Source organism: Pan paniscus, chromosome 6 (genome assembly GCF_029289425.2).
Source record: "Pan paniscus chromosome 6, NHGRI_mPanPan1-v2.0_pri, whole genome shotgun sequence".
NCBI classification, from domain to species: domain Eukaryota; kingdom Metazoa; phylum Chordata; class Mammalia; order Primates; family Hominidae; genus Pan; species Pan paniscus.
Window position 1 is genome coordinate 148678015 of NC_073255.2, and position 16426 is coordinate 148694440.

At 41.7% G+C, this 16426-nt stretch overlaps 1 protein-coding gene across 7 annotated transcripts in view; it reads right to left on the reverse strand.

Annotated features, from left to right (window-relative positions):
* Positions 1-16426, reverse strand: part of DOCK4 (dedicator of cytokinesis 4) — a 471214-nt gene that overhangs the window by 115118 nt on the left and 339670 nt on the right. For all 7 annotated transcript variants that reach the window (XM_003811224.6, XM_008963612.4, XM_034964844.2 and 4 more), the window contains exons 24-25: positions 5787-5914; positions 3548-3682 (exon numbers count right to left, since the gene is read on the reverse strand). In XM_003811224.6, coding sequence (XP_003811272.2) covers positions 3548-3682; positions 5787-5914 — 263 coding nt within the window. The remainder of the gene's footprint in view (positions 1-3547; positions 3683-5786; positions 5915-16426) is intronic.

Below are 16426 nucleotides of genomic sequence, written 5' to 3' on the forward strand. Positions count from 1 at the left end.
ATGATCTCGGCTCACTGCAACCTCCATCTCCTGGGTTCAAGCCATTTTTGGGCCTCAGTCTCCTGAGTAGCTGGGGTTACAGGTACCCACCAACAGGCCCGGCTAATTTTTTTGTATTTTTAGTGGGGGTTTGAAGATGTTGACCAGGCTGGTCTCAAACCTCTGCCTCAAGCAATACGCCCGCCTTGGCCTCCCAAAATGCTGGGATTACAGGCATAAGACACCGCGCCTGGCCTATTTTCTCTGTTTTAAAGAAACAGAGGCTTAGAGACATTAGTAACTTGACCAACATCACAGAGTCAGTGCAATGACAGAGAAGGAATCAAGCTAGGTCTGTCTGAGTACTCTTAAAAAAAAAAAAGTCTTAAAGCATAAAAGCAAAGATGTCAAATAATTTATGTGTGTGTTTCATGGAAAATTTCACCCCACATACCTGGACAGTCTGGTTTCTCACACAGCAAGGGGTACCACAGAGCTATGCAGGAAGGATTCTCTTCATGTGATTTTCTTATAATTTAGTACACAGGACAATCACTCTGCCTGCCCTACCCCACCTCCACCCACAGACCTGATTCACTGACTTCCTGAAGTCTCGTAATTGGCATTACTTATTACACTGTATGGCCTGAAGACCACATGTATCCCATAGAGATTTGGTGCACAACAACCTTGTATGCTCTGCACGTCGATAGAAAGCAGTTTAAAAAGTGTTTTAGCTTTTGATCTCAGGCAATCTTTAACTATGCCCAGCATTTGCTATGACTTTGTTTGCTTGCCATTATAACTTTCAAACTATGTAAGTTATATTGCCAGGAAGCAATTAAAATGTTACCATCAAAACCACAGTGAAGGAGACATCCTTCCTCTTCCACGTTGAAAGTGTAGACATACTTCTCCCCTATTCCTCCTGCTAAGTACAACTAAAAACCTGAACATCAAATATAAAACAAACAGAAAAAGACTCTGACAGGAGGAGAGAGAGGGCAGACTGGCCAACAACCTCCTTGGGACCTGAGGAAGGGCACGGTGTAGATTTCTTTGGATTTTCTTTTTTGCCTCGTATATTTCAAAGATGGGGCTGAAGAGGCCAGCAACTGTGAAAGACCAATAGTTGGTAGACAAAAGAAAAAGTCCCAAAAAACCTTATTTCTCCAGCCAAAGGACTAGGAAAGGGCAGCCCTGCAGGGCAATGCTTTTAGCCACAGTTGCTCTATTCTAGCTGAACACCACAGAAAACTTTGTCCTCAGTCACCTGTTCACTGCAAAGGCTGAGTGAGGAGCCTAGACTTCCACCCTCATGAGGATGTAGTGAGGTGTCCCAACATCTCTCCTAGAGTGGAGCCAGAGAAGGTCAAACAGGGAGCAGGTACTTTCATACCCACGAGTCAGTGTTGGTGAAAACAATGGGAGGAGCCTGGGCTTCCACCCACAACTGGCAGTAACAAGTCACATTTTTTCCCTCCCCACTGGGGTGGTGTCAAAGAGGCCTAGTAGAGAGTCAGGACGGTCACCATGGCCCAGCAGTAACAAAGCCACTCCCACCACACTGGCAGTAGAGACCACATGCAGAGCCAGAACTTCCACCTCACCCAGCAGCAACAAGAAGCCCTCTTGCCTCAGGTGTCAAAGGAAACCAAGTGGCGAACCTGGATTTCTATCTCTGTCTCACCATAACATGTAGGCACTGCTCCCCTGATGAGTGGTGTCACACAAAGCCAGCTAAAACAGTAGGTTTATGTAAGATCCAGAGCTTTATAATATAGAAATGTCTTGGTCATAAGAGAAAATAACACATCCTATCAAGAACTAAGAAAATCTCAAATTGAATGAAAAAGACAATTAATAGATGTCCACATTGCAATGTCAGATTGTTAGAATTATCTGACACCTACAAAATGGTTAAGGGACTTACATGTAAAATATAAAACTATACTACTTTTAGGAAAGAAACTAGGAGATAACATTTAAGATACAGGGCTAGGCAAAAAGAGTCAAAAGCTTGAACTATAAAAGGAAATTAATAAGCTGGACTTAAATGAAATTAAAAATTTTTGCTCTGCAAAGCTTGTTAAGAGGATGAAAAAACAAGCTACAGAGTAGGAGAAGATACCTGCAAACCACATATTATAAAAAGAAATAAAAACTCCACAGTGAAAAAACAATCCATTTTAAAAAATGGCAAAAAGACATGAAAAGACATTTCACTGAAGAGGATACATAGATGGCAAATAAGTATGTGAAAAGATGCTCAGCATCATTAGTCATTAGGGACATGCAAATTAAAACTACAATAAGATATTACTACATAGCTATCAGAATGCTCTCCACTCCAAAAAACAGGTAACACCAAATGCTGATAAGAGTATTGAGAAAGTGGACGATTCATAACTTGCATATATAGTATATATAGTAGAGCTACTATTTTCCATAGTGGCTATACCATTTTATATTCCTGTATATATATAAATAGATACACATATATAAACTGCCAGATGTATTATTTCTTAATATTATTTTCTTAATGTTTTACATGAATATAAAATACAGATATAATATTAGACTCAAAATGCTTCAGTCACGTTGCAGGTGGCTTGATGTTATAATCTGAAAAATCTGGCCTTAGGAGAGTAACCCATCAGCATTTCAAAATCATATGAGGTTACCTTAATTTTACAAGGAAACCAAGATATAAAACATGTTTGTTAAAGGAACTTGGAATAAGCAGTTTTTAATTGCAGAAAGCCAGCTTCAAAGCACCTTAAAATTTGCCAATTCCAGGCTAGGCATGGTGGTTCACACCTGTAATCCCAATACTTTGGGAGGCCAAGGCAGGTGGATCATCTGAGGTCAGGAGCTCGAGATCAGCCTGACCAACATAGTGAAACCCAGTCTGTATTAAAAATACAAAAATTAGCCGGGTGTGGTGGCGGGCATCTGTAATCCCAGCTACTCAAGAGGCTGAGGCACGGAGAATTACTTGAACCCGGGAGATGGAGGTTGTAGTGAGCCAAGATCGCACACTCGCACTCCAACCTGGGAGACAGAGCGAGACTCCGTCTCAAAAAAAGAAAAAAAACTTTGCCAATTCCAACCTTCTCATTTCCTAGCTAAGAAAACTGAGGCCTAGAAAAGTTACGATTCTGACTAGTCAGAGTGAAAAATTTGGAATGAAAACTCAGGGCCCTGACTCCTGTTACTCTGTTTCACTCTTCTCGTTTCCTCAAGCAATTTGATGGATGATAAGAGAATAAAAAGTCATCAAGTTGACTTGGAATATAAAATCTTGGGTTAATTTAAACCGGGCAAGGTATGACTAATATCAAAGCTGGCTTTCTGTAATTAAAAACTGCTTATTCCAAGTTCCTTTAACAAACATGTTTTATATCTTGGTTTCCTTGTAAAATTAAGGTAACCTCATATGATTTTGAAATGCTGATGGGTTACTCTCCTAAGGCCAGATTTTTCAGATTATAACATCAAGCCACCTGCAACATGACTGAAGCATAACCAGGCCCTGTTCCACGTGCCATCTGCTCTATGATCTTACAGTGACATCCTGGAACTGGAACCGCATTGCTGAGCTGGATGGCTGAGGTCGGCTGGTGATCTCCAATATGGTCCTCAGCAGGATATCCAGCAAGCTGGCCACTATCACATCTATTTCCTCCAGCACAGATTTTTCCTTAAGAGAAAAAAAATAATATGTTCAGGAAACTGGGGTTTAACATGCATTTCAATCTAACAGAAAAGCGGAAATCAAAGAGTCAGAGAACTTGAGGCATGGAGTTCACCTAAGTGAATGATCTCCTTTTACAGTAAACAAAGGCACAGAGAAGTTAATGGCTTACCCAAGAGTACACAACTCAGTGGTGCAATGGATACCTGAGATACAAGTAAAAAGATGGGTGATATCGTGAAGGCGCACCAGACTAACTCAGAACACCAGCGAGGCTCCCAACAGGGTGTGTGACCTCAGACAAGTCAGTTTGCCTCTCTGAGCCTGAATCTTCACTGCGAGTCCATCCTTGTTCTTGGTCTATGATTCCTTGGTTCCAGACTGTGCTTATATTTACTTTTCTCAATATTAGAGTTACATCAGTCATTTTCTGAAACTTTAAGTACAAATGACTATTCCTATAAAAAATGATTTTTAAAAATCTTTGCATGTAAATATTAGGAAATGGTGTTTGGCCCAGACAAATACCCTTAGCTACAGAGTGGATCTAACGTCAGTGGCCATGTGGAAACTGCTTTCCTGATGCAAAGTTAATAGTATCCACGTCCCAGGACTTGAAAGAGAAACCCAAATTGCTCTGCACTGACTGTATGTGGAGTTGGGTTCTTATTACACCTGCACAAAACAAAACTCTATGTACAAATGCTTCTAACCAAGGAGATCACTCTTTGTAAAAAATACTTTTAGAAAGTACGAGTTTGAAAGAGCTTTTTGGCTAGGATTTTATGATAAATTTTCTTACACTTGCAAGAAAACTACCAAGATTTTCCCTCCAGTGACTTGGTTTCTGCTCTGAATGTCTTACAGAGCAGAAGTTGTGGAGGTGATTTCTTTTTATTTCTCTTCTGCTGTTTTTGGTTCTGTGCAGTGAACTATCTAACTTACATTTTACTCTCAGCAATTATAATTTGGAAAAAGATTCTAACTAGGCATAGCACAGTTATTCTTTATAGAATTTTGTAGAGGGGGGTTTAAAACTGAATTCATGCCTTCTGTCACCACTGTTCTATCAGTGCCAGATCACCTTTGGGGCCTGGATCATGGGGGTGGGAAAAAGTCAACTGCTTTGTTCCATGCAGGTTCCTCTGATTACACTTCCAGAGGCAGAATTTCTAGCTTTTTTCTCTCAACTGCCAACTCTGTTCCCATGCTACTGGGGCTCTATCTCCAACAACTCCACTGAGGTCCCATCCCACCTCACTGATCTTCAGAAGCTGATCGTAAGTGACAAATTGGGGAAACTGTAGCATAAAGGTAATAGGGAAGCAGAGAAACAGGATTCTTGGCACTCATTGCCAAACTCTGCTCCATAAAACCTGTTACCGATGAGCAAAATGGTTACTTAACAGTTGCATATTGGCAGAAGTGGAACAGGATATTCTCCATATGTGGATTTCACACCAGACCCCTGAGCCATGAACACAAATACTCTGAGTTGTCCCATTTATAAGCAAGCATGTGATTCTTCTCATTTTGCAGTGCATTCTCTAATGCAATTGCATTGCATCAAGAGTCAGGCACGTTGATAGGAATCCCCAAATCCATAACAATTTGGAGATCACTGGTGGGGCCAAGTAATGGTTATATTATAAGATACCCCTAATCTCCTGGGGCCGTCCTTTGCTTCTGCAATTTCCAGGGGACCCGGCCCAAGGACCACAGCCAAGTTCTGAGTATCATGAAGTGGCCTTTCACAGAATGGATCAAAAACAACTTCATGTTGCAAGCAGTAATTTATTCTTGCCACAGAGCAGTCATCATATCAAGATTAAAGACACACGTGGGAGGCTTTGAGATTTCTCATTTTTCTCACTCAGTATGCAGTTCTTCCTTGAAATACAAGTTTGGGGAACCCAGGTTATTTGGGGTTACAGAATCCCACAAGGTTAAAAAAATTCCTTACAAAGAGAAGCAAAAAGTCCAGCCCAGCTGGAAATAAAAGTGGGTATCAGAGGCTTCCTCTTTAGTGTGGTTTCTTTGTAGACTATTACAAGTTTATTTCCAGAAGCCATTTGAAGGGAACTATATACTATGACCTGTATTTACTTACTGAGCTATTTTTCTTGATAAGACAAAATACGTTGCTAAGGATACGTGCACACATGATCAGGTCCTTCTGTTCTTGCAAGTGAATGTGGAGGTGATGTAACACGACAGGCAGAAGAATGTATCGGGAATCTGAAGAGAGAAGAGTCATTAGTGTCACATCTGTTGGAGTCCCACGCAATACCTAGGGCAAATCCTTATCTACTTTTAATTCAATTTTGGTTGCTAAATTATTAACACATGTAGTTACAAAGGTATTAGTTCTACAAGGTTTATATTGAAAAACAGCAGTTCCTTTCCCTAATGCACAATTCCTACCTCAGGAGGCCTTTGACACTTTTAGGTGAAATAGATATCTTTCTAAAATTATTTGTTTTACCTCTAAATTTCTAAATTACATGCTTCTCTTGCTGTTTCCTGAATTTTCATTAAGATAGATCGCCTACTGACTTTCTACTATGGTAGAAGAGGACTTGGTTGTTTTTTTTTTCCCCCTTGATATAGTTTGGCTGTGTCCCCACCCAAATTTCATCTTGAATTGTTCCCATCATTCCCATAACTCCCTGTGGGAGGGACTTGGTGGGAGATAATTGAATCATGGGGGTAGTTCCCCCTATACTGTCCTTGTGGTAGTGAATTTGTCTCACAAGATCTGATGGTTTTTTAAGGGGTTTCCCTCTTCACTTGGCTTCATTCTCTCTTCTCTGCCACCATGTAAGATGTGCCTTTCACCTTCCGCCATGATTGTGAGGCCTTCTCAGCCACATGGAACTGTGAGTCCATTAAACCACTTTTTCTTTATAACTTACCCAGTCTTCAGTATGTCTTTATCAGCAGCATGAAAATGGACGAATACACTCCCTTTTCTCCCCAAGCCTCTCAAAATGGTTATATCACAATTTCTGGCTAAGTTAACATTATGGTTTTGCTGCTGTTCTGATTTCCAAACCTTTGTACATGACTGGATTTTTGTTTGTTTTTTTCTCTCTTTGAAAGCTTTTGGGAAATTATCCCTGGTAATTCAAAATTTCATGATTATGTAACTCGCCTTGACCCTTTCAATCTATACACTTGTGTTCTTCAGTTCTGGGAATTTGCCTTGAATTATTTCTAGGATAATTTTCTTCTATCCTTTGTCTGTAAATTCAACTACATTTACATTGAATCTCTTGAGCTATCTTCTGCTTTTCTAGGATGTTTCCCCTCTTTTTGTTCAACTTCCTGGTAATTTCCATACCTTATCTTCCAAATCATGTATTCAGTTTTATTATTTATGCTATCAGATATTTTATTTCCAAGAGCTTTCTCCCTCCCAGGGCCAGTGTTGTGGCTGTGTAACCTGAGAAGCCACACAGGTCCCTGTGCTCAGAAGGACCCCACGCTTGGTGATAGCGATGCTACTGCCACCTTGAAATTCTTAACTTTTGAACAACAGGTCTTGTATTTTCATTATGCAGCCATTCCTGTTTATTTCTCTGAATGTTCTCTTTTCAGAGCTTCCCACTCTTGTTTCACAGATGCATTCTCTTCTCTCCCTGAGGAAATCAGATATTTTTTAAAATTTGTTTTGAGGCAGGAAAATAGGGTCTGGAAGCAGGAAATCTAAGGCCAATTTGTGCTGACTTCCTAAAGCTGAATCGAGGAAAAACACCATGGTCTGGGGCGGGGACTCTAAGGCCAATTCATGCTGACTTCCCAAAGCTGGATAAAAAGGGAAAACACCTGAGTCTGGGGGCAGGGAACTTAAGGCCTATTAATGCAAACTTCCAAAAGCTGAACCAAAAGGAAAAATCCCCCTCTCCCAAAGTCTGAGTAACAAGTATCAAAGGCTCCTCTCCCTGCAACCCTCCCCTTCCACCACCTCTTAGATGGAAAGGTAAAGTGCTCTGGATTGGCCACAGGCCAACCAGGGACCATTGACCATCCCTTCATCTGCATAGGGCACCAATTCACCTCAGCCTTTAATTAGCCACAGATCAAATCCTTCATCCAGATAAAGGACTTCAAAAGAAGTACTTCAAACCCAGAAGACTTTGTAACCGGGCCCTAGAGCTGCTTGCTTGGGCTGACTCCCATCCTGTGGAGTGCTTTCTCGCTTTAATAAATTCCCATTTTTGCTGCTTGGTTCCTGTGTTTCATTCCTTTGTTACTTTGTGAGTTTTGCCGAATTCTTTTTTCAGAATGCCAAGGACCTGAACATCTCACACTCAAGACCCTTATTCTGGTAACAGTTTTGCTCCCTGAACTATCTTTTTCTTCCTAGTTACTTTTTTTTTTTTTTTTTTGAGACGGAGTCTTGCTCTGTTGCCCAGGCTGGAGTGCAGTGGTTGCTCACTGCAACCTCTGCCTCCCGGGTTCAAGTGTTTCTCCTGCCTCAACCTCCCCAGTAGCTGGGACTACATGCACGTGCCATCACGCCCAGCTAGTTTTTGTATTTTTAGTAGAGACAGGGTTTCACCATGTTGGCCAGGCTGGTCTTGAACTCCTGACCTCAGGTGATCCACCCTCCTCGGCCTCCCAAAGTGCTGGGATTACTTTTTTCTTTATTTATTTTGGCTTCTGCTTTTCACATGAGGGGCTTTTCTCCAATATCTGATGATCCTTCATTGTCCATTCATCTTTACAAGTAAGGCACCAAAATGCTAACTGGAAATCACAAAATCTCTGTATGCCTAGGCAAGCTTGTGAACTAATGAAGCATCACTGAAGGATGGGGAAGCTAGGTGTTCCACTGGAGCAGGGGTCCCCAGAGTTCAGTATCTGAGATGGTTTCTCTTGGGCTGATCAGTTTCTCTGAAGATGAAGGGTGCAACACATAGGAAAATGAATCAATTTCATCTTCAGAGCTACCTGATATTTTCAATTCCTGATCCTTTCTGAAGGCTACCTGAGTCTTCTGAGGTTCTGTGGAATAAATTAGTTTGCTCCTTGGCTCTACCCTAACTCCACACACCATGCCCACATTTCAGCTTTCTCTTGTCTGCAAGTCAGCTGCCACCCAGCCTTGTAAAAATTGCTGCTATTTCTTATGCATTGTATCTCTTCTTCCATTCTCTTAAACCTGTGAGCTTATACGTTAAAAAATTTTCTTTTTGTATCTGTAAGTACAGATACAAAAACCCTTTTCAAAACTTTAGCAAATCAATTCCAACAATATATTAATATAAAGTTGATAACACCCTTGATATCTGATTGGGTTCCTCATCCTCCACCATCCCCAGGTGATGTCTGATCACCTTGCCCTGTCCTCAACGAGAATCCTGTTAGGTCAGTTTAACCAGAATCTGCACACTCCCTGCCCCCACCTCCCACCCTTATCTTTAATGTTTCCTGTCTACCCACCCCGACTCTGTTCCTTGGCTATGAAGTCCCACTTACCCATGCTATATTAGAAATTCAGCCCAATCTTTCTCCCTTATTGCAAAATCCCTTTGCAGCCACCCCCACACCTATCACCATGACCCTCACCTTGAAAAAAGCCTGACGTACTGTCCTCAGAGCCCAAGCTAACCCATCATACCCCCTGTGACCTGCACATATATATACAGATGGCCTGAAGCAACTGAAGAACCACAAAAGAAGTGAAATTAGCCAGTTCCTGCCTTAACTGATGACATTCCACCATTGTGATTTGTTCCTGCCCCACCCTAACTGATCAATTGACCTTGTGACATTCCTTCTCCTGGACAATGAGTCTCAGAAGCTTCCCACCCAGCACCTTGTGATCCCCGCCCCTGCCCACAAGAGAACAATCCCCTTTAACTGTAATTTTCCATTATCTACCCAAATCCCATAAAACTGCCCCACCCATCTCCCTTTGCTGACTCCTTTTTTGGACTCAGTCCACCTACACCTAGGTGATTAAAAAGCTTTATTGCTCACACAAAGCCTGTTTGGTGGTCTCTTCACATGGACGCGTGTAACACTTACCATCCTCAGCAAATGTCATTAATTATTTTTTTCTTTAACAGATGCCAAGGTAATTCAATGGAGAAACAATAGTATTTTTCAACAAATGGTGCTAGAACAATTGGATACACATATGTTAAAAACAAAAACCCTCTATCCTTACCTTACACCAAATGCAAAATTTAACTTGGTATAGATCATAGACCTAAATGCAAAGGCTAAAGGTATAAAAGTTCTGAAAAAGCCGGGTGCGGTGGCTCACACCTGTAATCCCAGCACTTTGGGAGGCTGAGACGGGTGGATCACGAGGTCAGGAGATTGAGCCCATCCTGGCTAACACGATGAAACCCCGTCTCTACTAAAAATACAAAAAATTAGCTGGGCTTGGCGGCACGTGCCTGTAAGTCCCAGCTACTAGGGAGGCTGAGGCAGGAGAATCGCTTGAACCTGGGAGGCAGAGATTGCAGTGAGCCAAGATTGCACCACTGCACTCCAGCCTGGGAGACAGAGTGAGACTCCATCTCAAAAAAAAAAAAAAAAAAAAAAAATTTCTGAAAGAAAACATAGAAGAAAATCCTAGTGACCCTGCGTTAGATACAGATTTCTTAAACAGGTACAAAACCTCAAACTATCAAAGGTAAGTGATAAATTACATTTGATCAAAATTAAAAATTCTACTTGACTTGCACCACTGACCCTGTTTAAGATCCCTATTTGTTGCCTTCTTTCTACTTGAGGACCCAAGAATTAGACTGCTTAGATTAGAATTCCAGTTCCGTGAAACACTAGCCTCAGTCTTTTCATCTGTAAAACGAGGATAGCAATGGTAACTCCTCCTGGGATTGTTTTACGGATCATATTAGCTAGCAGTGCTTGGAATGCAATGAGTGCTATGTAAGTGTTATTCTCCTTTCTTCCTCTTTCAATTTTATCCTATATCTATAGATAAAAGTGATTCTGTATGCTACTAAAAGTGATAAGGAGTGCAAATAAAGCATCCACAACTGTGAAAGTGCCTCTCTCTCTCTCTCTTTCCTTCCTTCTTTTTTTTTTTTTTTTTTTCTTGAGACAGAGTCTCACTCTGTCGTCCAGGCTGGAGTGCAATGGCACGATCTCGGCTCACTGCAACTTCCGCCTCCTGGGTTCAGTGATTCTCCTGTCTCAGCCTCCTGAGTAGCTGGGATTACAGGCATTCGCCGCCATGCCCGGCTAATGTTTTGTATTTTTAGTAGAGACGGGGTTTCACCATATTCCCCAGGCTGGTCTTGAACTCCTCAGCTCAGGCAATTCACCCGTCTTGGCCTTCCAAAGTGCTAGGATTACAGGCGTGAGCCACCATACTCAGCCGGAGTCTCCTATTTCTTTTGATGCCTGCCACTGGGTTACCAAAATAACCAGGTCTGGCGTCAGGTTTAGCATCAAAACAGACAACATAAGGCACAGGCATTCTATACATTAAGAAAACAAATACAGAATATTCAAATCCAAACTTGTAAAATAATTCATTGCAAGCCTTCTTTAAACAGTAAGCCTCACCAGGGAACTTAAATACTTATTTACAAATCAATTACTTAACAAAAAGAACCAGAAAAAAAAAAAAAAAAAAACCCTGAAAATTTAAGTGCCAGTAGTCATTGCCTAGTAATGTTTAATTAGAAAGGAAGATAAAGCTTATTTCTAAAAATTCAATTTGCAGCCAATTGTTAAGAACATATCAACTGCAAAAAAGTAAGTAAGTGGACAAATAATTTGTGTGTGGCATGTACACAAAGAAATACATAACAACCCAGCTTGCAGATTTGCTTTTTCTCCATTCCTTGGGCAATGCCAGCCAGTGCAATTGATAGACTGGGTGGGTAAATGCCAAACAAGCTGACTGGTTGATATGCTAATTCTTACCTTTAAAAGAAAACAACCAGGCCCATCAAATAAGACCCCCCATAAAACAATCCAAGTTGAACATTCACTAACTTTCCATGCATTTAACAACAGAATCTGCCGTGCAGGTTCTCTCCTTGAAAGGGCCGATACACTCATATTCCACATCTCAGATAAAGCTCACTGTGTTGTATGTCTCCTTGAGTGTATAAGGAGTGACTCTCATTTACTTTTTTGGCCTACACTTGAGTGGATATACAGCCAGCTCCCATCAGTAATCCCCACTGGACACGGGACTAGGAAGGAACAAGGGAAGCTGGGTAGATTTCCTCCTTTAGGTTAATTTTGAGGAGTCATACTTTTGCCTCCTCTATCAACAAGCTTTAGACAGGGATCCTTGAAGTCAGCATCGGTCACCAAGAGAGCGAGGTCTGTGAGTTCCATGGCAGCACACAAGGGTTGGCCGTTACATTCCACAAACTGGGCTCTGGCATGGGCTGGACATGGGCACTGCTGAGGGGCGGCCTCAGTACGGGGAGATTGTAAACAAGGGAGGCAGAAGGACATGTGGCAGCACAGCTTTGCATGTAGCAGAGCTGCTGATTACAGAAAGCCTGACATCAGAGCTGGGATGGGCCTCTGTGATCAAAGCCACCAGGAATTGAACTGCCAAAGTCACAGCCAGTCGCAAAACCTGCAAACAAGCCTTTCAGACACTGGAATACAGACAACAAGAACTCAGAGAGGAAAGGACTGCAGATTCAGTGGGCTACGTTCTCATGCAGACAATGTCAGGATCACAGAGGAAAGCAACAGTGGAGGGCTACGGATGATCCCTGTATTAAGCTCCCAGATCCCACCCACTGGCTTTAACCCCACCCTGAATGCCTCCACCTCAGGCATCCTTCCTAAAGCAAGACGCATGTACTGTGTACATCTTACTTTTGGTAGTTATGCCACCTCCTGGCCTGGGACTCCTACATAGCCACCCTGCCACACACTGTTTTATTGTCATATTCATGCTCATCCTGAGCTCAAAAAGTTGCTTTTCCAATAAGATTTTTTTAATACACATCATTTATTCAGTAGCTTTTTGTTGTTGTTGTTGTTTGGTTTTTTTTTTTTGCTTTAGATGGAGTCTTGCTCTGTTGCCCAGGCTGGAGTGCAGTGGCATGATCTCGGCTCACTGCAACCTCCTCACAGGTTCAAGTGATTCTCCTGCCTCAGCCTCGGGACTAGCTGGGGCTTCAGGTGCAGTCCACTGCACCTGGCTAATTTTTATATTTTTAGTAAGGGAGGAGACCACCCCTCATATTGTCTTATGCCCAATTTCTGCCTCCAAAGAAAGAAGAAATGAAAATTAAAAGGCAGAAATGAAATCCACAGGCAGACAGCCTGGTGCCACACCCTGGGCCTGGTAGTTAAAGATCGACCCCTGACCTAATCGGTTATGTTATCTATAGATTACAGACATTGCATGGAAAAGCACTGTGAAAATCCCTGTCCTGTTCTGTTCCATTCTAATTACCAGTGCATGCAGCCCCCTGCCTGCTCAATCGATCACGACCCTCTCACACGGACCCCCTTAGAGTTGTAACCCTTAAGAGGGACAGGAATTGCTCACTCGGGGAGCTCAGTTTTTGAGACATGGGTCTTGCCGATGCTCCCAGCCGAATAAAGCCCTTCCTTCTTTAACTCGGTGTCTGAGGAGTTCTGTCTGTGGCTCATCTTGCTACATTAGTAGAGACAGGGTTCCACCATGTTGGCCAGGCTAGTCTCAAACTCCTGACCTCAGGTGATCCACCTGCCTTGGCCTCCCAAAGTGCTGGGATTGACAGGCGTGAGTGACTGCACCCAGCTATTCAGTAGCTTTTGCTACTGTATCCCGATCCCTAACCCATGATTCAGTCAGTACCTAGTGTTCATGAAACATCTATTAAGCACCTGCTTTGCACCAGGCACTATTAGGGAAGCTGAAGATATCATTGTGATCAAGGCAAATAAAGTCCCTGGCCTCTGGGGTTTCCCTTCTGGGGTGGAGGAGGGAAACAGACGTTAATCAATGAAATACCCAATTCTCTATTTCATTATAATTGTGCTAGTGATTCAAGAAGCAAAACACAGTGTACTATAAAAGTGATAATTGAGTGGGTGGGGCAGCAAGATTTCTTGAGAAAATGAGAGACTAAACCATGAAGGGTAAATGGGAATTAACTCTGTTGGGCAGGAGCTGAAGAAAGTGGATTCCAAACAGAGAAAAGTAGCAAGGAGATGAGATGAGGCAGGTGGACGGGGCCACATCACAGGGCATGGAAGATCAATTCTGGAGAGTGCCCCCCAATAAAACAGAACTGGGATGTGAGTAGGAGCTGGGAGTGACATCATCTGGTATGTTTCTGAAGTTAACTTTGGCTAATAGATGGGTGGTGAAAGGAAATACAGGAAACAAGGAGAGAAAAGACAGAGGCAGCTCAGAGCAAGTGCAGCTGGACTAGAGAGGAGGCAGTGGGGGTGTGGAGAAGCTACAGAGGCACGTGAGGTGTCTTGGCCACGGACAGAGACAAAGGGCAAAAGGGAGAAGGCATGACTCTGAGGCTTCAAGGTGGATGGTGCTGCCACCTACTGAGCCAGGGAAGACTAAGCTCAGAGAGAAAAAAGTTGAGATTTTCATTTTAGACATGCTGAGTTTAAGGAGCCTGTGAGATATCCACGAAAGATGTTAAGAGCACAGTTGGATACTCAAGTTTGGAGCCCCGAGGAGAGATCTGGCCTAGAAATATAAATGTGAGAGTTGGGTCAGCACATGGATGGCACTAACTGAGGCTAAGCAGGTGGAATGAGCCCCAAGATTTGCTCAGATTTCCCTGCTACATGGCACCCTGGAAACTTGCCCCATCACATACGCTGCTGTACTTTATCATATTATAATTATTTGTTCGACATCTACTTTTGTGCTTTACTGTAAACAGAGAGAGAGCAGGGACTCTATTAGTTCAATTTGTTATAGTATTTCCATCCTAATATATTTCTAATATAATACTGTGGAGTCTGCCCATAATAAATATTTGTTGAATGAATGGACTCCATCATGAGTTCTACTGGATATTACAGGCTACTCAAATAGAGCCTGGCATTTCTGTCTTCAGGTTTAAACACAGCTTAAACAGGAAGACTGAGAAGGCCCGTTATCAGTCTGGTTTACAATGACTCCATCTGCTGGTGCTTGCTCTGAGCACGGGGAGACAGCGATTCCTACTACCTTGCAAGCCACGGCAGCTGCCTGTGACACACATGCTCCCTATCCCTCTGAAAATCTGTGCAAATGTGGATGAGTGACGTGTAAGAAATGAAATGATACAGGTGTCACCCTTTCCCCAGTAATGTGCTTGTTATACTGTCAATCTGCATTGAGAAGTTCAGAAACATAGTAAGAGAACTAAGTTGAAAGGGAGTCTTGTGACTCCCAAAATATGTGAGTTTACATTTGTTTTCAAAACCCACAGTTAAAACCTAGGGGCAACTATGATTTCAGTGAGGTATATTTTTCATCTTCAGTTCTATGTGCAGGGTGAGGTGTTACCTAAAACTATTAATTTTATCTTTGCCCTGTCTAGAGACAGATGTAGAAACTATTTTTCAAAGATACATCTTTCTAGGTTCTTGGTTAAGAACATCCACTTAAACATGGTTATAGCTGTTTAGCCTTTAACAGCAACAACAAAAACAGAAAACCCAAAATCATTATGTGGGCAAATCTTTCATAAAATCCAAGAAAAGAGCCTGAAAAACGGTGGAAACTGTTAAACTTTCAGCAAGTGCTTTCAGAGCTCCCTGATGGTGAACACCTGGAAAGGCCTTCACCCTCGAGTTTTTTCCCTTTGGAAAAGCCTGGGAGAGGGAGCCAGAGGGGAATACAGGTAAGCGGGGAGAGGAGGGGTGAGATAAAGGGATTGAGACTGAAGGAACAAAACACTAATGATTTTTAGCCAAAGGCTTTCTTGAGGTCCCAGGTAGTTTTTGAAAATATACTTTTATATTAAATCATCATCACAAATGCCATATTTAAAAAAACTAAGGTCTGTACATTTTTTGCAATGGTCCTGCATTATTACTCTGCTTCTAGAGAAAAAAGAAGCCCTTATTTATGCAACTTTATTCTTTATAAGGACTCTCTATTTTGCAAGCCCTGGCTAGCAGAAAAGTTCTAAACAAATGTCATTATTAAGAATAAAAGAAATGTAATCACTTGCAATGCAATAAAACCCAACACTAAACTACACTTTATAGTTCTAAGAAATAAAAGCTACTAGGCACTCATCAACAGTAGTAAGATTTTATTCCTGAAGTTATCAAATTAATAGAAAAACCTATCAAACATCCTTTCTTTATATTATGGCCTAAAATGTTGGAGAGACCATTAATTCTTAGAGTATACTTTAAAAATAGTCTAATAGTCTACCTTGCTCTTCCTTTCCCTTAATTTTTTATTGCAGTTTTGTATAAAATCCACAAAATTCTTAATGGGGACTGGGGAGTTTCTGCCAAAAAGAAAAACAATTACTCTTGACTACTTAAAAAAATTCCTACCCTAAAACACTTGATTTTTTAGTCTGTAGGCAAAAGCAAGTCATACCAGCAAGCTTCTCACCAATGGTACATGATCAGTGCCTTTAGGTCTTTATATTTACTTCTATTATCTGTGCTGGGATTTGCCTGATAAACTGTTCAATTCTTCCAAAGTAGAAACATATATACCTATTTTTTAGCAAGAAAATAGCTCAGCATTAACTCCAGCCATCTGTTAAACAAATCATCAAGTACCAAGCAATGGTGACAAACGCAAAGTGAATGTAAAAC